The following is an 18,473-nucleotide window of genomic DNA, read 5'->3' as shown; positions in this document are numbered from 1 at the left end:
CGTTTCCCGAGCGCGTCCAAAACGCCCAGTCAACTACAAAAGGCTTTTTCTCCCCGGAGAAAGAGCGCCCGTAGTCTAACCAATGAAATTGCTAAATAGCACCCTATCGGAATTCTCTATAATCCAGACTGAAGGTTTTCTTTACGGTTAGCCTTGCTCAGACCCCAGCCAAATCCCAAATCCTGCAATTTCCCATTGACTATATTAAAGTCTTCCGCCAGGAGAACCGGCACTGCACTTTCTCCACCAATAAGCTACGATTTTGAAATCAATAGTCAGCATAATCTACTCTCCTTTTTTTAATTTACAGTGGCGAGGTGGAATGTCCAGCGCAGAGCAAGCATAGTGACAGCAGGGGCCCATAATTCACACATCCTGAAACACAGAGTCCTGCAGTGGATCAATGATGAATGGAGGACCCCTCTCTCTCTCTCTCTCTCTCTCTGTATCTCTCTCTCTCCAGCTCCCCTCTCTCTCTCTCTCTCTCTCTCTCTCTCTCTCTCTCTCTCTCTCTCACACACACACACACACGCACACACGCACACACACACACACACACACACACACACACACACACACGCATTCATTTTATTGTTTACTGATAAAAAAAAAATGTGTTTGGTGATAGCCTATTCATTGAAGTTGTAAATCAGTGGTCTAATGTAAAGACATTTATTTTGCAAAATGCGAAATAGCCTAATAAAATACCTATAGCAACAAACCACATTCACAATATTCCAGGCTACATGGGCGACAGTATCCTATATTTATTGTAGAAAACAGAAACATTTCATCACTTTGTAAAAGATGATGAAGTTTAGTAAAACGTATTGATTTCACTAACGGATAGAGATTACGCTTTTTACGTCACTTCCGGGTTTACTCGGACTGTGGCAGAAAAAAAATCTGGTTGCCATGAATTCTAGTTAGCTAGCCACCGACAGCTGTCAGTATACTTGAGTTAAATCATCCATGTCAAGACACAGGAAGGATTTTCGAAGTATTGTGCTGCTTTTGTGTACATATAGGGGCACACTAGCTTGTCTGTCTACCCATTGTGAATTGGTAAGTAGCTAGCTTTAAAGCTAGCGTGCTAGCAAGCTAGCCACCGCTAGCTAGTTGCCTTGCTAACGATAACGGTAGCGGATGATATTTTGACACTTAATGTTAGCTAGCATTAACGTGCACAATGTCCAGTGTCCATTAACAGCAGCAGTCTGCCGCTCTACTCTCTGTCTAGTTGTATTCTACCTTTTATAGTATGTTAATTTGATGAAAAAAAATAAAGCTACGGGTTTATATCGCAACGTCAAAGATGAACAGCGATATTAACCAGCTAAATTACCATTAGCGTAACAATCTGTCCCTCTCGCTCTCTGTGTATGTGTGAGTGGTGGGGGTGGTGTAGACAGTCACCCGTGTCCATGGCCACATCAGTGCATCTGAATCACCTCAATGCGGTGGTGAGATTTTATCATCCTATAGTGGTTAAGTGTATAACTTTTGCAGTAATGCTACGTGCTTACAGGAGCTGTAAAACCCTCACAGCAATAACCAACCATGTAACCCTCACTCAGTTCCATTCTATTGTAAATTCATCGTGTCTCTACATACCTTTCAGTTTTCTCTTCCTCACAAATCTGATGCTAGTTTGCTATTTTCATTTGGCCCAGTGTATGTAGACTTTTATTCAGCTCCAAATATCATACTTAACGGGACAAGAAAGATGGCTTTGGGTAGTTCCTTACTATGTCATCTGTTATTGTATATCAGCGTAGCTACATAAAACCAGCAGGTAAAGTAAGTGGCCATGTCTCCCTGACTGTACATAGTTGTGCAACGTAGTGTAGTTGTGTAGTGTATTGTGTCATGGTGAGTCAATTCATAATTTTAAAATATGTCATAACATGCCTTTATCTTTGAGATCCAGCAGGCTGAGTGACTAGACCAGGAAACATTGGCACCCTTGTGTGCCAGTCCATTTCAAGACCCAGGGAATCCAGAACCCAGGTATACAGATATTTGGATATCCAAAATAATCTGGCTAGCTGTTACACATTAGAAAGCCACACATTACTTTTTGCTGTTCTTTTTCTGTTCTTCTTCCTTAAAATTTCTCTCTCTCATGTTCTTTCTCTAGCAGAACATGAACGGTCTGTCTATCCGAGAGCTATGCTGCCTCTTCTGCTGCCCCCCTTGCCCCAGCCGCATTGCAGCCAAACTGGCTTTCCTCCCTCCAGAGCCCACCTATGCCCTTCTGCCTGACCCAGATCCAAGTTCTGGAGCTGGAGCTGGAGCTGGAGCCTCTGGACCCAGCACTGGGGCTGCTGTACCACCTCTTGGAGCCCCAGGACTGCGCTCCCGGCTGGGCGGTGGTAGCGGAGGAGACAGAGGAGGTGGAGGTGGAGGTGGAGGGGGTGGAGGTGGAGGCGGTAGCAGCAGCAGCGAGGGCAGGTGGAAGCTGCATCTGACGGAGAGGGCAGAGTTCCAATACTCCCAGAGAGAGCTGGACGTGACGGACGTGTTCCTGACCAGGTCTAGCCGAGGGAACAGGGTTGGATGCATGTACATTCGCTGTGCCCCCAATGCCAGGTGAGACACACAGCACTCCCTTAACACCTTGAGACTGAACCTGCCTGCATAGATGGATCACATTCCTGCGTGTCTCTGTTTTGCTTGTGGTTTGAATAGGATAGTCTGCGTTGCTTCTTGTGCTAGAACTGTTTTCTTTATGATATTGCACCATGCAAACATTCTATACCAAATGTATTTTTTAGATTTAGGGGGCAGATCTTTGCAGTCGTATGCAATTCTGCCCCATATTTTGCCATCCTAAATATACTTGTGCAGTTACTCAGTTCTTACAAACAGAGATGCCGCATCATTTAAATACATAATAGCAGTTTTTCTGTTTTGCCTCAAGCCCCTGCCTTTCATCTTACCTGCTTAAACTCTTTCTCTTCTGGTCTGTCTCTCAGGTTCACAGTGTTGTTTTCCCATGGTAATGCAGTAGACCTGGGCCAGATGAGTAGCTTCTACATTGGCTTAGGCACGCGCATCAACTGCAACATCTTCTCCTACGATTACTCAGGCTATGGTGTTAGCACTGGCAAGCCCTCCGAGAAGAACCTTTATGCAGACATTGATGCTGCCTGGCACGCCCTCCGATCTCGGTAAACTTTTCTAAAAAACATCTATGCAGGGTCCGAAATTAACAGCTGCCAAGCGCCAAATGCCGGTAACTTTGTCTTTGGTGGATAAATCAGTAAGGATCACCCGCCACATTGGCCAGTAACTTATTAAGACGATAACATTTGATTGGCTCAGTTATATATAGCTTTTGGCCTTGCCTGTTCTCAGACTTTGTCCCTGCTGTCCACTGTACACTCTTTCTGACCATGAGCCAATCAATTTAGAGCAAAATAATGGCTCTCTATCAAACAGGCTGTTGATTGGCTGCCTTATGCTGGCTCTACACAGTAGTATCTAAAATTCTGCAAACTTTTCCTATTGTTTCTCTGCCAGGATGGTTAACGAGCCTAATGTTAATAGAAACTTAACGTTCCCAGGTGGCAACACATAGCAGGTGTGAGGCCACTAAAAACAAAAAATGAAGACTCATCTCTCAACATCTATAGTATAAGTGAGTGAGCAAGTTTTAAATTAAAACTCTAAATCTACTCACACACTACCTGATTCTGTACACAAAATGGCAATGAAAACAGGTTAGGTGACATATTTCTATGAAAAATGTATATTAATTAATTTGGCCAGTAAAAATCATCCTTGGCATTACTTGGTAATTTTTTTAGTTTGCCAGCACTTGGCAGTTTAACCAAAAAGTTAATTTCGGGCACTGCATCAGCATGCTCTATCTCTATCTCTTTCACACTTTATCGATATGAAACAGAGTTAAATTGCCTTTCAAAGGCTATAGGTGGATGTCCTCTCATGTTGCACTGACAGACTCAACTCAGCTGATCTGCGTATGGACACTGACATAGATGTAAAGCATATCAACTGTTACCAACTATACCAATTCCTCTACACTGCAACAATTCTTTGGCTCTAAATAGATACTTGAAGTGTGTTTAGATTAGTTTACTGTCAGACAGTATACCTTGTCTGCACTAGATGTGAGGTCCTTAAATTAGTTAATTTAATACTGTATTGTGTAACTGTCTTGTCATATGTCAGCACCAATGAACTAAATCAAATTCCTTTTGCACCTTGTACTGGGCGAATAAAAGCGATTCTTGTTCTGATGTTCTGTGATGAATCGTGTGTGTCCCAGGTATGGCATCAGCCCTGAGAATATCATCCTGTACGGACAGAGCATTGGCACAGTGCCCACGGTAGACCTGGCATCACGGTTTGAGTGTGCTGCTGTGGTCCTCCACTCCCCTCTCACCTCTGGCATGAGAGTTGCCTTCCCCGACACCAAGAAAACATACTGTTTCGATGCCTTCCCCAAGTAAGTCTCCTTCACGGGACAGCATGCACAGCATGCCTTCGTACATCACATGTCTGAAGGTTTATTATTTGCTGCATTGTCAATATGTTTAAATGGATCTCAAACCTGTTCATTAAAATGCAGCCTGTTTGTCATTATTGGTCAGTATTGATGGATGGATCGATCCAATTTCCTGAGTTTTATAAAACCTTGCACGCCGCAGCACAGTTTGTGCATTAATTGCGTTTCCACCATGTTTCTTCCAGCATCGAGAAGGTGTCAAAGATCCCGTCCCCAGTGCTGATCATCCACGGTACGGAGGATGAAGTGATTGACTTCTCCCACGGCCTGGCCCTGTTTGAGCGCTGTCCCAAGGCCGTGGAGCCCCTCTGGGTGGAGGGAGCCGGTCACAACGACATCGAGCTCTACAGCCAGTACCTGGAGAGGCTACGGCGCTTCATCAACCAGGACCTGGCTGCACAGCATGCCTGAAACAAACAGCTTGTATAAATGGGAGTGTGTGATTGTGAGAGAATGAGTGAGAGAAAGAGGATGTCAGCGTGTTTGCAAATTGTGTGTGAGAAACACTCTTAAAAAGGATGTGTCATTTTTAACACATCTGTGTGTCTTCTTTGGGACAACACACATTTTTGTTACTTTTCAACACAACATACACTAGCAGTCAAAAGTTTGGGCACTTAAACAAATCAAAACTATCTTATATTTTAGATTCTTTAAAGTAGCCGCCCTTTGCCTTGATGGAGAGGCAAAGGCTTTGGAAAGAAATTCATACATAGGATCAACTTCACTATTTATATTTGACTGAGAAACAAATTTCAAGCATTTAAGCATAAACCTTTAGATCAAAATGGCTTTAAGAGAATTAAAAACATAGTACATTCAATCAGGGGTGTCCAAACTTTTAACTGGTAGTGTATGTTACAATAACATGTTATGTTAAAATGTATTGTCATTATCTTGTGTGGTGTTGAAAAGTAACACAAGTGTGCGTTGTCCCAAAGAAGACGCACAGATGTGTTAAAAATGACGTCATTTTTAAGAGTGACGTGTTGGTGAATGTATGCAATTGTGTATGTAAGTGTTGAGTGTATATTCATATCTCCATGGACCTGTGACACCTGAATAAAGGGTGTGCATGTTTGTGCGTGTGTGAGTGTGAGTTATGAGAGAAATGAAGGACCTCCTGATAGACATTTATCAGACCGTGGACGACTGCATGTGGAGGAGGCATATGGAGACTTATCAAACTAAAAACCGGTGCGTGTGTGTGTATGAAGAATACCTCCACAGCTTGACCAGTTGTCTCTCCAGAGGACTTAACCATTGGTCAAGCATGTGCCCCCCCACTCCCTGTTTACCTGATAATAATGGACATCCATCTGACTGCCAGGGCATTTCCTATGTTGTTGTCCAGCTAACACTAACCTGCTCTGTATTTGTGTGGTTTGGGGGTCCATCTCCTTTCCTTTACTGTCAGTTAAAGTGGAAATTCAAGGACTAGTCTGGAATCCTATCATAGCTTATATGGCTGTTGTATGTCTCCCGTTTCCCTCTCTCCCATTTCTGTCTCCACTCATTGAAAAGATCACAGAATGGCCAACTTCTACTTTATTTCCTTAGGTCTGTGCTGTAGCTTTAGCCTTTTATTGTTCACAAAATTGAAGAAGCAAGTTAGAGGGAATGATTTTGGTTCCGCTGTATTGCTTTTCCCCATCCAGTCCTTCGTTTTTCTGAACAACAAAGAGCTGGCGGAAATGTTGAAATGGAAGCAGGCCTTTGAGAGCCATACTGAGGATGTCTCTGGTTTTGTGGATATTTCTGTGGCATTATTGAAACCGTTAATGAATTGCAGGTTTTACCTGGGTAATGGGAAAGATGATTTGACATGTGATTTTTTTGGGTCACATCTGCTTGGTTGGCTCTAAACAGAAGGTTATAGCCTAAGTAAAAGTGTTGGACAGTTCTGCACTGGCTTGGTCGCAGCAGGAATACATAAGAATACGTAGTCTGAGTTTTAATTTGAATGAAGTGTAACAGTTGAGGTCGTCTTTGAATATTGTGTAGTTTCATCTGGTGAACAGACTTATTTGGAGCTATATGCTCTGGTTGGATTTTGAGGTTTTAGAAGGTATAACTTGTACAACTTTAGCACCCATAAAGGTGGCTGCTCAGTTGACCAAACTGATGAAGTTTATGACAGATTTTTTCATTTGATCAGGAACCATGTGTTCAGAGTAATCATCTCTTGCTTCATCAGACGTTCTCCTGTGTAATGCTGATGGAGAGGTTAACTTTTAGTCTTACAGCACACTTTGTTTTCCTTTATAAACAAGTCTTGTTGAAGTAGCACTCATCGCAAGGGTCCCACAGGCTCTTGTTCACACTCACCCTCAACACATTTTCTCTCAAAGGCTTTTGTCTTGAGGTAATGAATCGGAACGTGTGTACTGTAAAATAGGGCCATGGATACAGTTTGTTTCAAAACCATGCAAGTTCCATATTGGTGATTTGACAAACTGTGTGACTTGGATACTGTGGTCTAATAGGGTCCCAGGACAGGGCATCATGCCTACTAGCTATGTTTAACATCTGTGGCCCTAATGTAAAGGAGCTCTTCTATGGGTGGCAGCACGCTTCATGTCTGACCCAAGCCATATTTGAGCCTCTCACTGTTGGTGTGGTGCAGGTTCCACCACACACACCTTTGCACATCATAACACACACATACACACACACACACACACACACACACACACACACACACACTACACGATTCTACACTACACATGGACACACAGATACATACATATAGTACATGTACTGTAGTATACAGTATATTTACACATTTATATATATATTCAGATCAAGCATGACAAAAGCAGGTCTTAAGTTCAGCACTATTGTACAAAGCATCCAAAGTGTATTAAGGGTATACAATGTAAGTTTGTGTGTCTTCTTTAGAATTATTGACTGTCTTCAACAGGCCAGCATCAAGGATACTAGCGTCCCATTTTGAAAAACTACTAATAGGCCCTCTGTGTAGACCTGAAAGCAAAGTAGAAGAACTAGTGTTATGGTGGGAGGCTAGCGCCACCGTTCCATGTGATGGGCTAACACTGTGCCATCTTGCTCACTCTTGTTTAGCTCGTTCAGATCTACACAAAGTGCCTGGTGCATAGGAGACCCCTTCAGTTTCAGTGATGGTAGCTGCATTATGCTAAAGGGAACTTGTACTGAACTAGCACTGATCTGGATACTCCATTTTGTGAGTACAAGTGGGTCTTAGTATGTGGTGGAAAGGTTACCCAAACCCAACTGCTTCCCATCACCATTTTGAACAGACAGGGAATCTTTCCATTCTCATCCTGTGCTTTGTGTCTCTGATACGTATCATGGAAATCCCTACTGAGCCAGGGATCTGAGCTGTCAAACTGGCCGCAGAGAAGGATCCCTTTTCTCTTCTAATGCAGAAGTAGGCCTCAGTTTTTCCTGGATAGGTCGTATTATCAGGGAAACCACTGGATCCACCTTTCACGGGGTCTGGTTTAAGAAACAGGGTGGGAATTTGCAGTTTTATCGATGCACCACTATGGTTGAAGTATATTGTATCCTCTGGCCCTGAATGTTAATTAATGGGGGTGGGGGGTTGGACAGTGAAAACTGTATGCATGTCCTTTGTGTTTGCTGAGCAAGTGATGGGGTGGGGAGTTAGCTCTATTAGTATGTAAACTGTCTGAGGGCAAAGCTGAACTCATGGCATTGGAACATTGAAGCGCTTTTTAAAAACAGGACGTTTATTTGAATTTTTTTTTATTACTGATACTAACTGATGTATTGTCATGAGTTTTGTGCTAGAGTTTGAGCGGGGCAATGGCGGGTGGGGGGCTAGACAATATGAGTGGGCTGTTTATATGGTTACTGTACTTACCTATTCTATTCTTTGTTTGTATTATGATTTGTAATTTTATGTTGCTGTTTTTTTGAACTGAGAATATGATGTAATGAAATTAATTCATGGGACTGAATCTTGACCTTTTTATTGACAACAGAAAATAATAAAAGATCACTTATGTACAAAAATATGAAACTGACAATATTGACTTTACACACTAATCATTTTTGTATTTTTGTACAGGGCATGAGTTAAGATTGTGCATGCGATTCGAAAAACAATGACCAAAAAGTATCAGTATTTTTGACTACAGTGGCTCAATTTCTAGATAGTAATATGCTGCATTTGGATGAGATTCATGAGTGACCTTTTGGAGTATAAGCTTATCCAAAGGTCTGAATGAAAGCACTTTCCCTGACAAAATTTCAAAATAGAAACTGAAATTGAAGTGCAGGCATTCTAAAATCGTAGCATAATCGATTATTTATTAATAGGTTTGACATGATAAAGGTGTAATGCCAAAAGTTTTTCAACATTTGTATTTTGAGGAAAATCCAGTTCCTGAATTTAACTGCAAGTGAACCAAATCCTGCCCTGGTGCCTGTGTGCAGCTTCTGCATGGAGAAGTCCCATAATGTACCGAATCAGTTTAGTGGGAGAGACTGCCCTCTGCTGGCTTCTTAATGCCACTGACAGTCTCTCACAATAAAAATGATAACAAAATATTATTAGATTCCAGCAATCAATTTACACAATTTGAACCCTTAAGTTCAGCATTAATCTAATTTGCAAATCATTTGAAATTCAAGATAAGGGAAGTGCTTCTTTCGTCTTCCTGTTGGCAGCAGCTCCATTGTGTTTTCATTGTTGGAGATTGTGGTGTCGGTCCAAGAAAATAATTGTAAAGGAGAACTGAGCGCAGCCAAGACTCCAGCAACCTCCGCTAGCTGATCTCAGCGCTTCACTGGCCAGTAAATTAACAGCAGGCCGCCTCCATGTGGCTCATCAGGAGAGCCGCACTTCAGTTTTGATCGGTGGGCTCAGAAGAGAAACATTGTCCTGATTCTTCTCTGCCAACAAGGTCTGTCATCCATGTAGTTCACCACATGTGACCAGGGTCGGACATCCCAAAAGCATCTTAATGCACCTTTACATCACTGTGGCCCTTGTTGCACATGTCACCTTACACACCTTACAACATGTATGCACTCATATTGTAAGTTGCTTTGGACAAGAGCGTTCACTAAAAGGCATTATTATATATCAAATGGACAAACAATCTTAATGCTAAGATGCTTTTGGGAGACTGTCCATCAGTGATCAATGTACAACAGGACATCATACAGTGGTACATTGCATTGGTTTCTATGGATTTGTTTGTGTCAGTCTCCTGCCACTGGCCATGTTTCTTGTTACCTGCAAAAGAGCAAAAAACAGTGTGAGAAGAGGAGCGCATTTCTTAAGTCATTACACACACTACATGTCACTGCTGAAAGTATCCATGCAACTTTAAAACACAGGGGCATTTGAGTGGGGATAGCATTCCCACTCTTGGTGGCAAAAATGATGCATCATCTTCACACACTTTTGTGCCAATTGGGGACAAGATTCTTATCAGTTCTCTTGTTAAATTTAAACAGACATACTTCGTCAGTGGGTGTGTTTGCGATGTGATGTGGTGGAATGACGTCTTGTAACCACATGTTTTATCCACGGTGCTCCTGTGAACCAGTAGAACCACTCTGATCGTGTCTAATCTGCCAATGATTCCTTTGGAAGTTGCCATAACCGGTTTGAGCCATGCTCACTTTGCTTCACCGGTCCTCAATGGACATTCCCCAGTGTGCCTACTGGTTTTTCATTTGACAGGCTTCCTCTTTGAATTTCTGTGTGTGTGTGTGTGTGTGTGTGTGTGTGTGTGTGTCTGCATACTCACTGTCTGTGGTGAAAAGACAACTCAGTCAGGGCGCCCAAAGAATTCAGCTGCTCCTCTAGCGCTATGATCCTCAACGCAATGTACCCAGATACCAACAGGAGCAACACCATTCTATAAACACACACACACACACACACACACACACACACAAATAACTTCCTGAATGCCTTGGCAGTGGATTTTACATTCACCTACTCCAGTGCACTTTCAATTTGTGAGAACAGAATGTGTCTAAAGCCGAGTAGACAGTCCAAGATTGGTTCACACCAAGGGTTTAGTAGCTCTGTAGTGGGACGTCACTAAACTATCTGGAACCTGAGTGTGTGAGCATTATGCAATAACACATCTATAAACCAATATAACCACATCTTCAAGGAATTAACCTGGCTGAATACAACCGCTCCGATTAGATGTTTTTATTTCCTGAAGAGCTAGCAATCCAGAAAGACAACATACCAAAATGTGCACCTAGTGTAGGTTTCTTAGAAATAGCTGCAGTTCCTCAAAAATGTCTGTGTGATCTGCAAAGCTTTCTACATAAAATAGAGACATGGTGTTTTAGGCGGAACAGAACAGATATGCCATGTTAACCTGTTTTAACCTTCATGTTAAAACCCCCAGGGCTCTTCTTTCAAACGTTCTCCATTAACAGGTTTACAAAGCAATATTGGAAAATTGCACACCTGTGTACCAAGGGGTGGGGAGATGGAAGGAGAGGTTGATTGTGAGAAATGGGAATACTCACAGCGTCATATAGATGTAGAAGAGAACGCCGAGGTTGGTCATTTCTCTCAGGAACAACAGGGGTGCAAGCCTTTCAGTGATGCTCCTCATCCACGATTCAGCTGATTGTGAGAGAAGAAAAACATCATCTGGTTATTCCAGCTATAATGATATTTCCCTCTGTGCCTTATGGGCAACATGAGTGAATATTATGTATGTGTTGTGTTTGATTGTGTGTGCTGCTCACACACACCTGTGTCTTCCTCATCTGTCATGCTGCTTTGAGGAGTGGAACTGCATCTTCCAGGAACTGAGAAGGCACAAATATATTTTGTTACATTCAGCGCCATTACTAAGCTATTACACGCATAGCTTAATCCCCTCAACATCATTGTCTCGGTCACAAGGGCCACAAGCGACACAGAGAATATGGTAAGCATATCTCAAACAGAACTAAAGTCAAAATTGAATAGAAGAAATATTATTCCCCCAACCAGGGATGCCTACTCCATTCCATACTTTACTTTCTCTTTCATTCTTTCTTTGTGGAATTCCCCTTACCTCCATTGGGCAGGTGAGGAAAGTCGTTGTCAAGGCAGATGCTGTTGTTTCTGCTCTGGCCCTGGTCTACACTGTCCATACTGGAATAACTGGAGATCTGTGGACAAGTAAGGACAACGATGCTAATGGTTAACTTTTGTGTCACCATGAGCGATGATACTAAAAGTGATTCATGTAAAGGGAAATATGCTCTTGATTATCTGGGATGTTTATAGACAGGCATGCACACGGAAGTCTACAATGTCCAGAAGGTGACCAGATTCTGTTCTACTGATGGCAGATGGGCAGCGAACCTACCAGGTCCTGATCAGCCTCATTCTCTGCAGAGGAGACACGGGGGCTGCTGTTGGCACTCTCCCCCTGCTTCAGACACACACACACACACACACACACACACACATACACACACACAAACTTGATTTATCCTTCAGACACAAAATGGCCTTCATTAAGAAATAATGGCTGTACATGTACACAGATCAGTGTAGCGCCTACCTGTGCTTGTAAACAGACGGAGTGCAGGAGTTTGTAGCACACCTCCCGGTTCCTCAGAGACACAAAAGAGAACTGAAAAAGAGAGACGGGACAGAGCATTAATTCTGTAACAGCACACACTACATGCATACTGAGTGTTAGGGAGGCTACTTTGAAAATAGAAGCTTGCAGCAGTTGACAATGCCCCAAAATGATAAAAAAGTAATACATTTCCAAAAACACTAGACAGTTTTGAATTGGAGTCTGACCTTCTCTCCATCAAGAGTGTGAATCGACAACATGGACAAGGCTGCGTTCTGTTTCTTCACCTCCCTCACGCTGGATGCAGGGATCACCACCTACAATGTGTTGAGAGGAGATGCTACAACATGTTGCCTTCACAGCCTTGCAGAGGATTTTTCACTTTACTAGAACCCTATCGTTTCAAGTTCACGAACAATCAACCTCCATTTTATTCTGTATCCAGAGTCCTACTTTTCAAAAAATAATCTGCCTGTATGCAATCCTTGATATTGGAAGCTGGGGAAAAAAAGCCTGAAAGCTGGTGGTGACAGCGGATTCTCATCCTTAACATCTATTGGAGGTGTGTGAGCTAAAAAGGGAAAATGCTCCACCAAAGTGAATTCTCCCTTGAAAGGAAATACATATTGATTTGGCCCTGAAACGCAATTATGAATAAGGGAAAATGAACTAGCTCTGCCACTGTATGACTTTCCAGTGAAATCAATCAACTCATTTGGAGTGTGCTGCACCCGAATGCACCTGGCTGCCTTACCTTGGTGTCTTTGAGGAGCACTGAAGAGTGGAAACACACATAGTTCTCTGAGACAAAGAACTTTCCATGGTACAGCACCTCCTTCTGCAGGGCGCAGGTGAATGCTAGAATAGAGAGAGACACACACACACACACACACACACACACACACACAACACATGCAATTTTAAGCTGTAGGTGTTTCTCTAAAACAAACCCCTGAAGTAGCACACAGACACACTTATTGAATCATTTACTAGCTCCTGTACTTATTCACAATGCAGACTACTGCTTAGGCAAACAAAGTACCAGGCAGCACTTAATCAGACAGCAATGGCCGCCGCAGACATTAGGGACAAACAGTAAAAGGGATACAACGTGACGGACTTTCCATAATCAATACCAAGGAATAAGTAAGAGACTCTTGACCTCGGCCCAACTCACTGTGTGTCAGGTTCTCCCCCTCAGGAATGTCTTGGAACAGCTTGTGGAAGGTTTTGTTGTGCTTCAGGAAGCTCTGTGGGAAAAGATTAGTTAATAAATGGCACGACGGTGTGTTGTGCTTGGGGGTTTTTCTGGAATAAAGAAGAAGAAGGAGCAGGCTGGTTGTTAATTGAAGTAAAAGACTCCATTTGTCGGTGCCAAGCCAAGAAAAGGTGGTATTGTATGTGCGCCACAGGGAACAGGAGGGAGTTGGGTAATATTAAACTGTGATGGATGTTTTAAGGCGGACTTACACTTTTACTGATAAGCCCATCTGGTCGGTCGAGGTGCTCTTCTGCTATGGTCTGTTCCCTGGGGACAGGAGGAGGGAGAAGGCACCGAGAAAGCAGAAATGAGATTTTTTTTCCACTCACCTTTCTTTTTTTCAAACAATGGAAAGGTAGCGAGGCAGAGCAGAGTACAGGAGGCACAGGAGAGAAAGCTCTAGTGAGATTTGATCCTAAGCCAGTGGGGGGGGGGGGGGGGGGGGACACATATGGTTCCAGAGGCGGGGGATTTAATCACTCAACTATCTCTGGGTACGCCATTTAATTTTCGAGGCATCTCCAGCCTGTATTTTCCCTTATCCCCGGGTGTTGTTGTTGGCAGAGTCTACCTGAGGGAGATGCTGCTGGCGAGGCTGCTGCTCAACTCCTGGATCTCCAGCTGGGCTTCGTCCAGACTCTGTCTAGACCTCTTGCTGATCTTGCTGCCTCTCCGGGAGCCAAGGATTCCCACCCCGTCCAGACAGCTGCCATAACACACACCGGCACCAGGAGCACACCGTCAGACTGATTGAAACTAATGACTAAGCTTTATTCTAATGGATGCAGGTGTGACAGATAGAGAACAATGTTTAAGCGATGGAGACGTACACAGATTCAAACGCATAAATAGACATCTCCCTGGTGGGAGATCAAAACAACTCCTGCGTGATCATGGTAAACATTTCATTATCTTTACTGATTGTTATCATCAGTTCAAGTAGATCCTGATTGTCCAGGGAAACGCTAAAACATGGCGGTTAACAAAGTTCACTCAGAGACGCAAACAATTAGTTACATAACGTGAAGATAGCATCAACAACAACAACAAAAAAGATTAATTCTCATCTGCAGCATCAAAAAAGTATTGCAACCTGTGGTTCTAATGTTGGTAAATGTAAGTTGAAACAGCAACATACTGCTCTTGTTCTTTTTTTAATCAAATCCAATCTTTCAGTCAGTTTGAACAAGTTCTTTTATTCAGTCAAACCAGCTCAAAAGATCCCAGGACTTTCAAAACCACATAGTCCCTTTGGATACTGGTTGTGTTGACTTTCTCCTATTGCTTGGACTTAGTGTCAGCCTATTAGACCTGTGGTTAGTCTGCAGTCTCTGGGCAACAGCTGGGATCTCTGGAGAACGGTTTCATTTTTGTGAACCTCCAACTCCAGCTAAAAAACACTGGTGTCATAACACAGAGGAATAAAACTATCTCATCTAAAGTCTTATGATAAACTGTGATAATAACCTAAGAGACAGAGAGGGAGAGATACTGACATCTAGCTCCTCTGGTGCTTTGAATGGTTTATTTGCATTGTTGATGAATTTCAAAGAAAAGGACAATATCACTGTCTAACTTCAACAAGGAATATCACCGGGAATGTACATTAAATAAGAAACAGAAACATATATACAGTACTCACACGGAGCTGTCCAGTGAGAATCTCCTGTTCTTCAAACTCATGGTGGAAAATACAAACTAAGTAATCACACACACATGTACACACACGCACACACACTCCCATACATACTGTTCGCTCTGGAATATGTTGATCTCTTTCGTTCTTTCACATTTGCAAATGCACATCCAGTCACCTACTCTTTTAAACAGGCTGAATCTTTTTCACTGACTTCCTCACCTGGAACTAACCCTGGAGCAACAAGAGGCTGGTAGGGAACAAAGGGGGAAGACGGCCTCCTTCTCTCACAAACCTATCAACTCTAAGGGCTGGTTTCTTATTGTGAGAGCGACCAATGGGCTTTCAGAGGCGGGGATTTCCACTCAAGCTCAACCAATCAGGGAGGGCTGGAGGAAGCTCGATGAATGTGCCATTGGCACCAAGAGCTCTGTTCCTCGTGGCAACAGTTGCTGTGGGTGTCACGCACAAGCTACCCTGACCCTGTGGCACACACACACGCACACACACACACATAGGTATGTAGAGACTTGTCATGTGTTTGCTGGGTCATCACAGTTTAGCTGACTCTTCCTATACAACCTGCTCAGCCTGCACAGATACACATCAGAGAATGACTGGCTTACCGACGGCCGGCAACACAGATACATGGCAAGACACATTTGGACACATGGGCAGAGTCGGTATCATCTTCTACAGTTTTTCTGAATTGTTTACACACATTTTCTGAAATCATATACCTAATTTTCTCAAAACTCTAAACGCAAATCAAAAAATCACAGGCACAAAAAGCAAAACTAGAAAGGTATTCAAAACCACGTTATATCCTCCACAGCCTCCCTCATGGTTGACCACATGGTCTCATCTGACTTGTTTGCTCTCTATGCTTCCCTCTCCTCCTCCTCCTCATCCTCTTGTCCTCACCCTTCCTCTCCATCTACCTCTCTTTGCAGCATTGCCATCCATTCATCTCCAAAACAGGAGTCACCTTTGGCCCTCTGCTCTGATTTGTAATTGAACAATTTAGCAACGAGTGTTTATACCTGTGAGTGGCCAAATTGGTCGTTTCAGTTTAACATTTTGAATGGCAGTGCTTTCCATGTGAATACAAGAGATTATAGTTGTGAAGATTGTGCCAAATGCACAGAATTGTGTTTTGTTGTATGATATAGAATTGCTTGTATTTTTGCAGAATTGGTTCAATGGTTTGGTACATGAGTGTGTTATCACAGTTGTATCACACTTGAAATAGAAGGGAATTAGGGAATTACCTGCAGGCTTGTCTCCTTCTGTTACACTCGATAGGGCTTCAGTCTCTTCCTGCAGACGTCTTCAAACATTTAATGACACTGAACCTGCTTAAAGGCCTGCATTCAACTTATTAACACTGACTCAAACAATCACCCTGCATGCATCCTGCAGTCTTTCTTTATTTGTGTGTGTGTGTGTGTGTGTGTGTGTGGCTTGTGTGTGAAAGATATTAGATCATGTTAGTGAGGGAAATTCTTATTTCCCTTTCTTAAATGTTCTTGTGGGAAACTCCAAGATATAAATTCTCCCGCTGCACATTCTCCATGGTTCTTTAGACAGATAGACCCCATACACACTGTTAATGTAATGTACTGAGAACATTACATCCGAGAAGATAACATAATCAACTGGATCTGTTCTATTACAGTTTAGCTGATAGTAGTTGATGTGCCAGAGTGAAAGAACTGCTGCCTTCAGGCCAGAGGGATTGTTGATGACTTTCTCTCATACTCATAAAAGCAATGCTGTCATTTATGACTAATCTTTAATATGAGTTGTTGAATTAGAGTAGCACGGCAGAATTATTTGCCATTCCCTAATGTTTAAATTTCACTGACAGCACTTCCTTGAATGTGCTTTGGCATCTGGCAAAATACCATGAATGAGTGTAACTTTTAATAATTCACACATTACGTGCACTGTGTAGCAAAATCAAAACATTAATGCCAGCTTTCTCACAATGCAGCACAGTGTCAGCACAGGAATCTATACAAACACTAACAGATGAAGGCAATTATGGGCAAGTGTAGCTTTACGAGTAACAGTTTATTTGATTTTCTTCTGTCAGTATATGCACAGTAGCTGCGTGTTTGAGGCAGTAGCAGCTCAAGGTGACATTCACCTCCCTGACTTGTCTTTGTCTGTGAAGCTGCACTGTGGTTTAGGGTTACCATGCAGAGGGAAAACAACACAGCTACCAGTGACAAGATGCATATGACACAGGACTTCCTCCTACAGGGGGAGAACTTAGATTTCATAATGATAGTCATCATACTAAATGGTTAAAGGTTTAAAGTTACTGGGCCTGTCCCAACACATCAACGAGGAAATGGGAAACTGTCATGCCAGCATTCAAAAGTAACCGAGTTGTCTAGTGATGGACAGAACATAGGCTACACTTCTTCTTATTATTATTATTATTGTAGTTTTTCGCAATTGTTTACACACTAAAACTGGAACTTGAGACACAATCATGAAAACCTGAAAAGCACACAAGGACATCTTCTGCTTTTCACTCAGTTTGCCATTCTAAATCGCACTTTTTGCAAAACACTACATACAGTTTTCTACATTAGGCACAACATTAAAAAAATAAAACTGCTTGTGTTCATTTGGAAAGCACTGCCATTCAAAATGCTAAACTTCATTTACCAATTGGCTTTAGCACTATAAAACAGCTAGGCCACAGGTGAGCTCTCTTTGAGAACAATGGAAGGCAATGTTGCAGTGAGAGCTAGAAGAAGAGGAGTGACAGGAGGAAGAGGAGGACGAGGACGAAGAAGAACAAGGAGAACAGTTGTCTCACTTTGGTTCACTGTGTGGTCGACCATGGACTAAGCATGAGGGAGGCTGGGCAGAGAGTCCAGTCCAACCTGAGCCGCTTCACTGCTGCTTCCATCATCTGGACATTCAGACATGAGAACAGGCAGGTAACCTACACTATGCTGCTGTTCTATATAGTATAGTGTAGTACTACATATCAGTAGGCCTGTGCTAATCATGATGGTCGGCCAATGTTACAGTAATGTGTCATTTCATAAAGAAATATTCTTGTACCCTAACCAATCACATAATACATAATGACCAGTCTTTGTGAACATATGTGACTCATTTTTAATCCTTTTTTTGTGTGTTTTTCTCTTACTGCATTGGGTTTTGTATGCAGAACACTTCACATATCCAACACATATTCAAGTGCTGATTGAAAAGTATTTGTGATTGAAATAAAGTAGTTGTGTGTTACTATATTTGCGTAGATATACATTACTGTAACAGTCTTTTACAACAGGTTAAGTGTCACTCTGAACATGCAAAAGGCACGAGCCTACTGATAGTAGCGTTTTTTCTTCAGTTGGTTGTTAGAAAGATTGATAAGAGATAACATAGTCTTAAATTCAGTGTTTCCCTTTGCAAGAGATTTGTGGAGTTTTGCATTTTGCGTTA

The 18,473-nt window shown here is 42.5% G+C and overlaps 2 protein-coding genes across 4 annotated transcripts; one reads left to right on the top strand and one right to left on the bottom strand.

Moving 5' to 3' along the window:
* Positions 1 to 900: 900 nt before the first annotated feature.
* Positions 901 to 8,393, top strand: LOC139929241 (alpha/beta hydrolase domain-containing protein 17A-like). 2 transcript variants are annotated; one of them, XM_071922082.2, is made up of 6 exons: positions 901 to 1,065; positions 1,925 to 2,010; positions 2,144 to 2,592; positions 2,979 to 3,173; positions 4,295 to 4,474; positions 4,720 to 8,393. In XM_071922082.2, exons 3-6 carry the CDS (start codon positions 2,147 to 2,149, stop codon positions 4,943 to 4,945), a joined length of 1,047 nt encoding a protein of 348 aa, XP_071778183.1. In that variant the 5' UTR covers positions 901 to 1,065; positions 1,925 to 2,010; positions 2,144 to 2,146; the 3' UTR covers positions 4,946 to 8,393. The 2 variants fall into 2 exon arrangements, with proteins under 2 accessions (XP_071778183.1, XP_071778182.1); XM_071922081.2 differs by having other exon boundaries at positions 2,141 to 2,592.
* A 102-nt stretch (positions 8,394 to 8,495) lies between these two features.
* Positions 8,496 to 15,243, bottom strand: LOC139929240 (GRAM domain-containing protein 2A-like). Of its 2 annotated transcripts, none has more exons than XM_071922079.2 (13): positions 15,006 to 15,243; positions 13,935 to 14,069; positions 13,573 to 13,630; positions 13,280 to 13,352; positions 12,857 to 12,960; positions 12,330 to 12,419; positions 12,082 to 12,153; positions 11,884 to 11,949; positions 11,587 to 11,683; positions 11,279 to 11,335; positions 11,048 to 11,147; positions 10,303 to 10,413; positions 8,496 to 9,782 (listed from the first exon to the last, which is right to left on the bottom strand). In XM_071922079.2, exons 1-13 carry the CDS (start codon positions 15,044 to 15,046, stop codon positions 9,779 to 9,781), a joined length of 1,008 nt encoding a protein of 335 aa, XP_071778180.2. In that variant the 5' UTR covers positions 15,047 to 15,243; the 3' UTR covers positions 8,496 to 9,778. The 2 variants fall into 2 exon arrangements, with proteins under 2 accessions (XP_071778180.2, XP_071778181.2); XM_071922080.2 differs by having other exon boundaries at positions 11,884 to 11,946.
* Positions 15,244 to 18,473: the final 3,230 nt, after the last annotated feature.

This window comes from Centroberyx gerrardi, chromosome 13 (assembly GCF_048128805.1).
Source record: "Centroberyx gerrardi isolate f3 chromosome 13, fCenGer3.hap1.cur.20231027, whole genome shotgun sequence".
In the NCBI taxonomy this organism is placed as follows: domain Eukaryota; kingdom Metazoa; phylum Chordata; class Actinopteri; order Beryciformes; family Berycidae; genus Centroberyx; species Centroberyx gerrardi.
The sequence above is the reverse complement of the archived record's forward strand: the minus strand, read 5'-3'. Positions and strand labels throughout refer to the sequence as shown.

Bases quoted from the DNA above. Each gene is read 5' to 3' on its own strand.
- LOC139929241 (XM_071922082.2), top strand. From the start codon at position 2,147: ATGAACGGTCTGTCTATCCGAGAGCTATGCTGCCTCTTCTGCTGCCCC. The intron at 3,174-4,294 runs GTAAACTTTTCT...TGTGTGTCCCAG, and splicing joins TGGCACGCCCTCCGATCTCG to GTATGGCATCAGCCCTGAGA. The intron at 4,475-4,719 runs GTAAGTCTCCTT...TGTTTCTTCCAG, and splicing joins TGTTTCGATGCCTTCCCCAA to CATCGAGAAGGTGTCAAAGA.
- LOC139929240 (XM_071922079.2), bottom strand. From the start codon at position 15,046: ATGAGTTTGAAGAACAGGAGATTCTCACTGGACAGCTCCGT. The intron at 11,950-12,081 runs GTAGGCGCTACA...GTGTGTCTGAAG, and splicing joins CCGTCTGTTTACAAGCACAG to CAGGGGGAGAGTGCCAACAG. The intron at 10,414-11,047 runs GTGAGTATTCCC...GTGTGTTTATAG, and splicing joins TTCTACATCTATATGACGCT to AATGGTGTTGCTCCTGTTGG.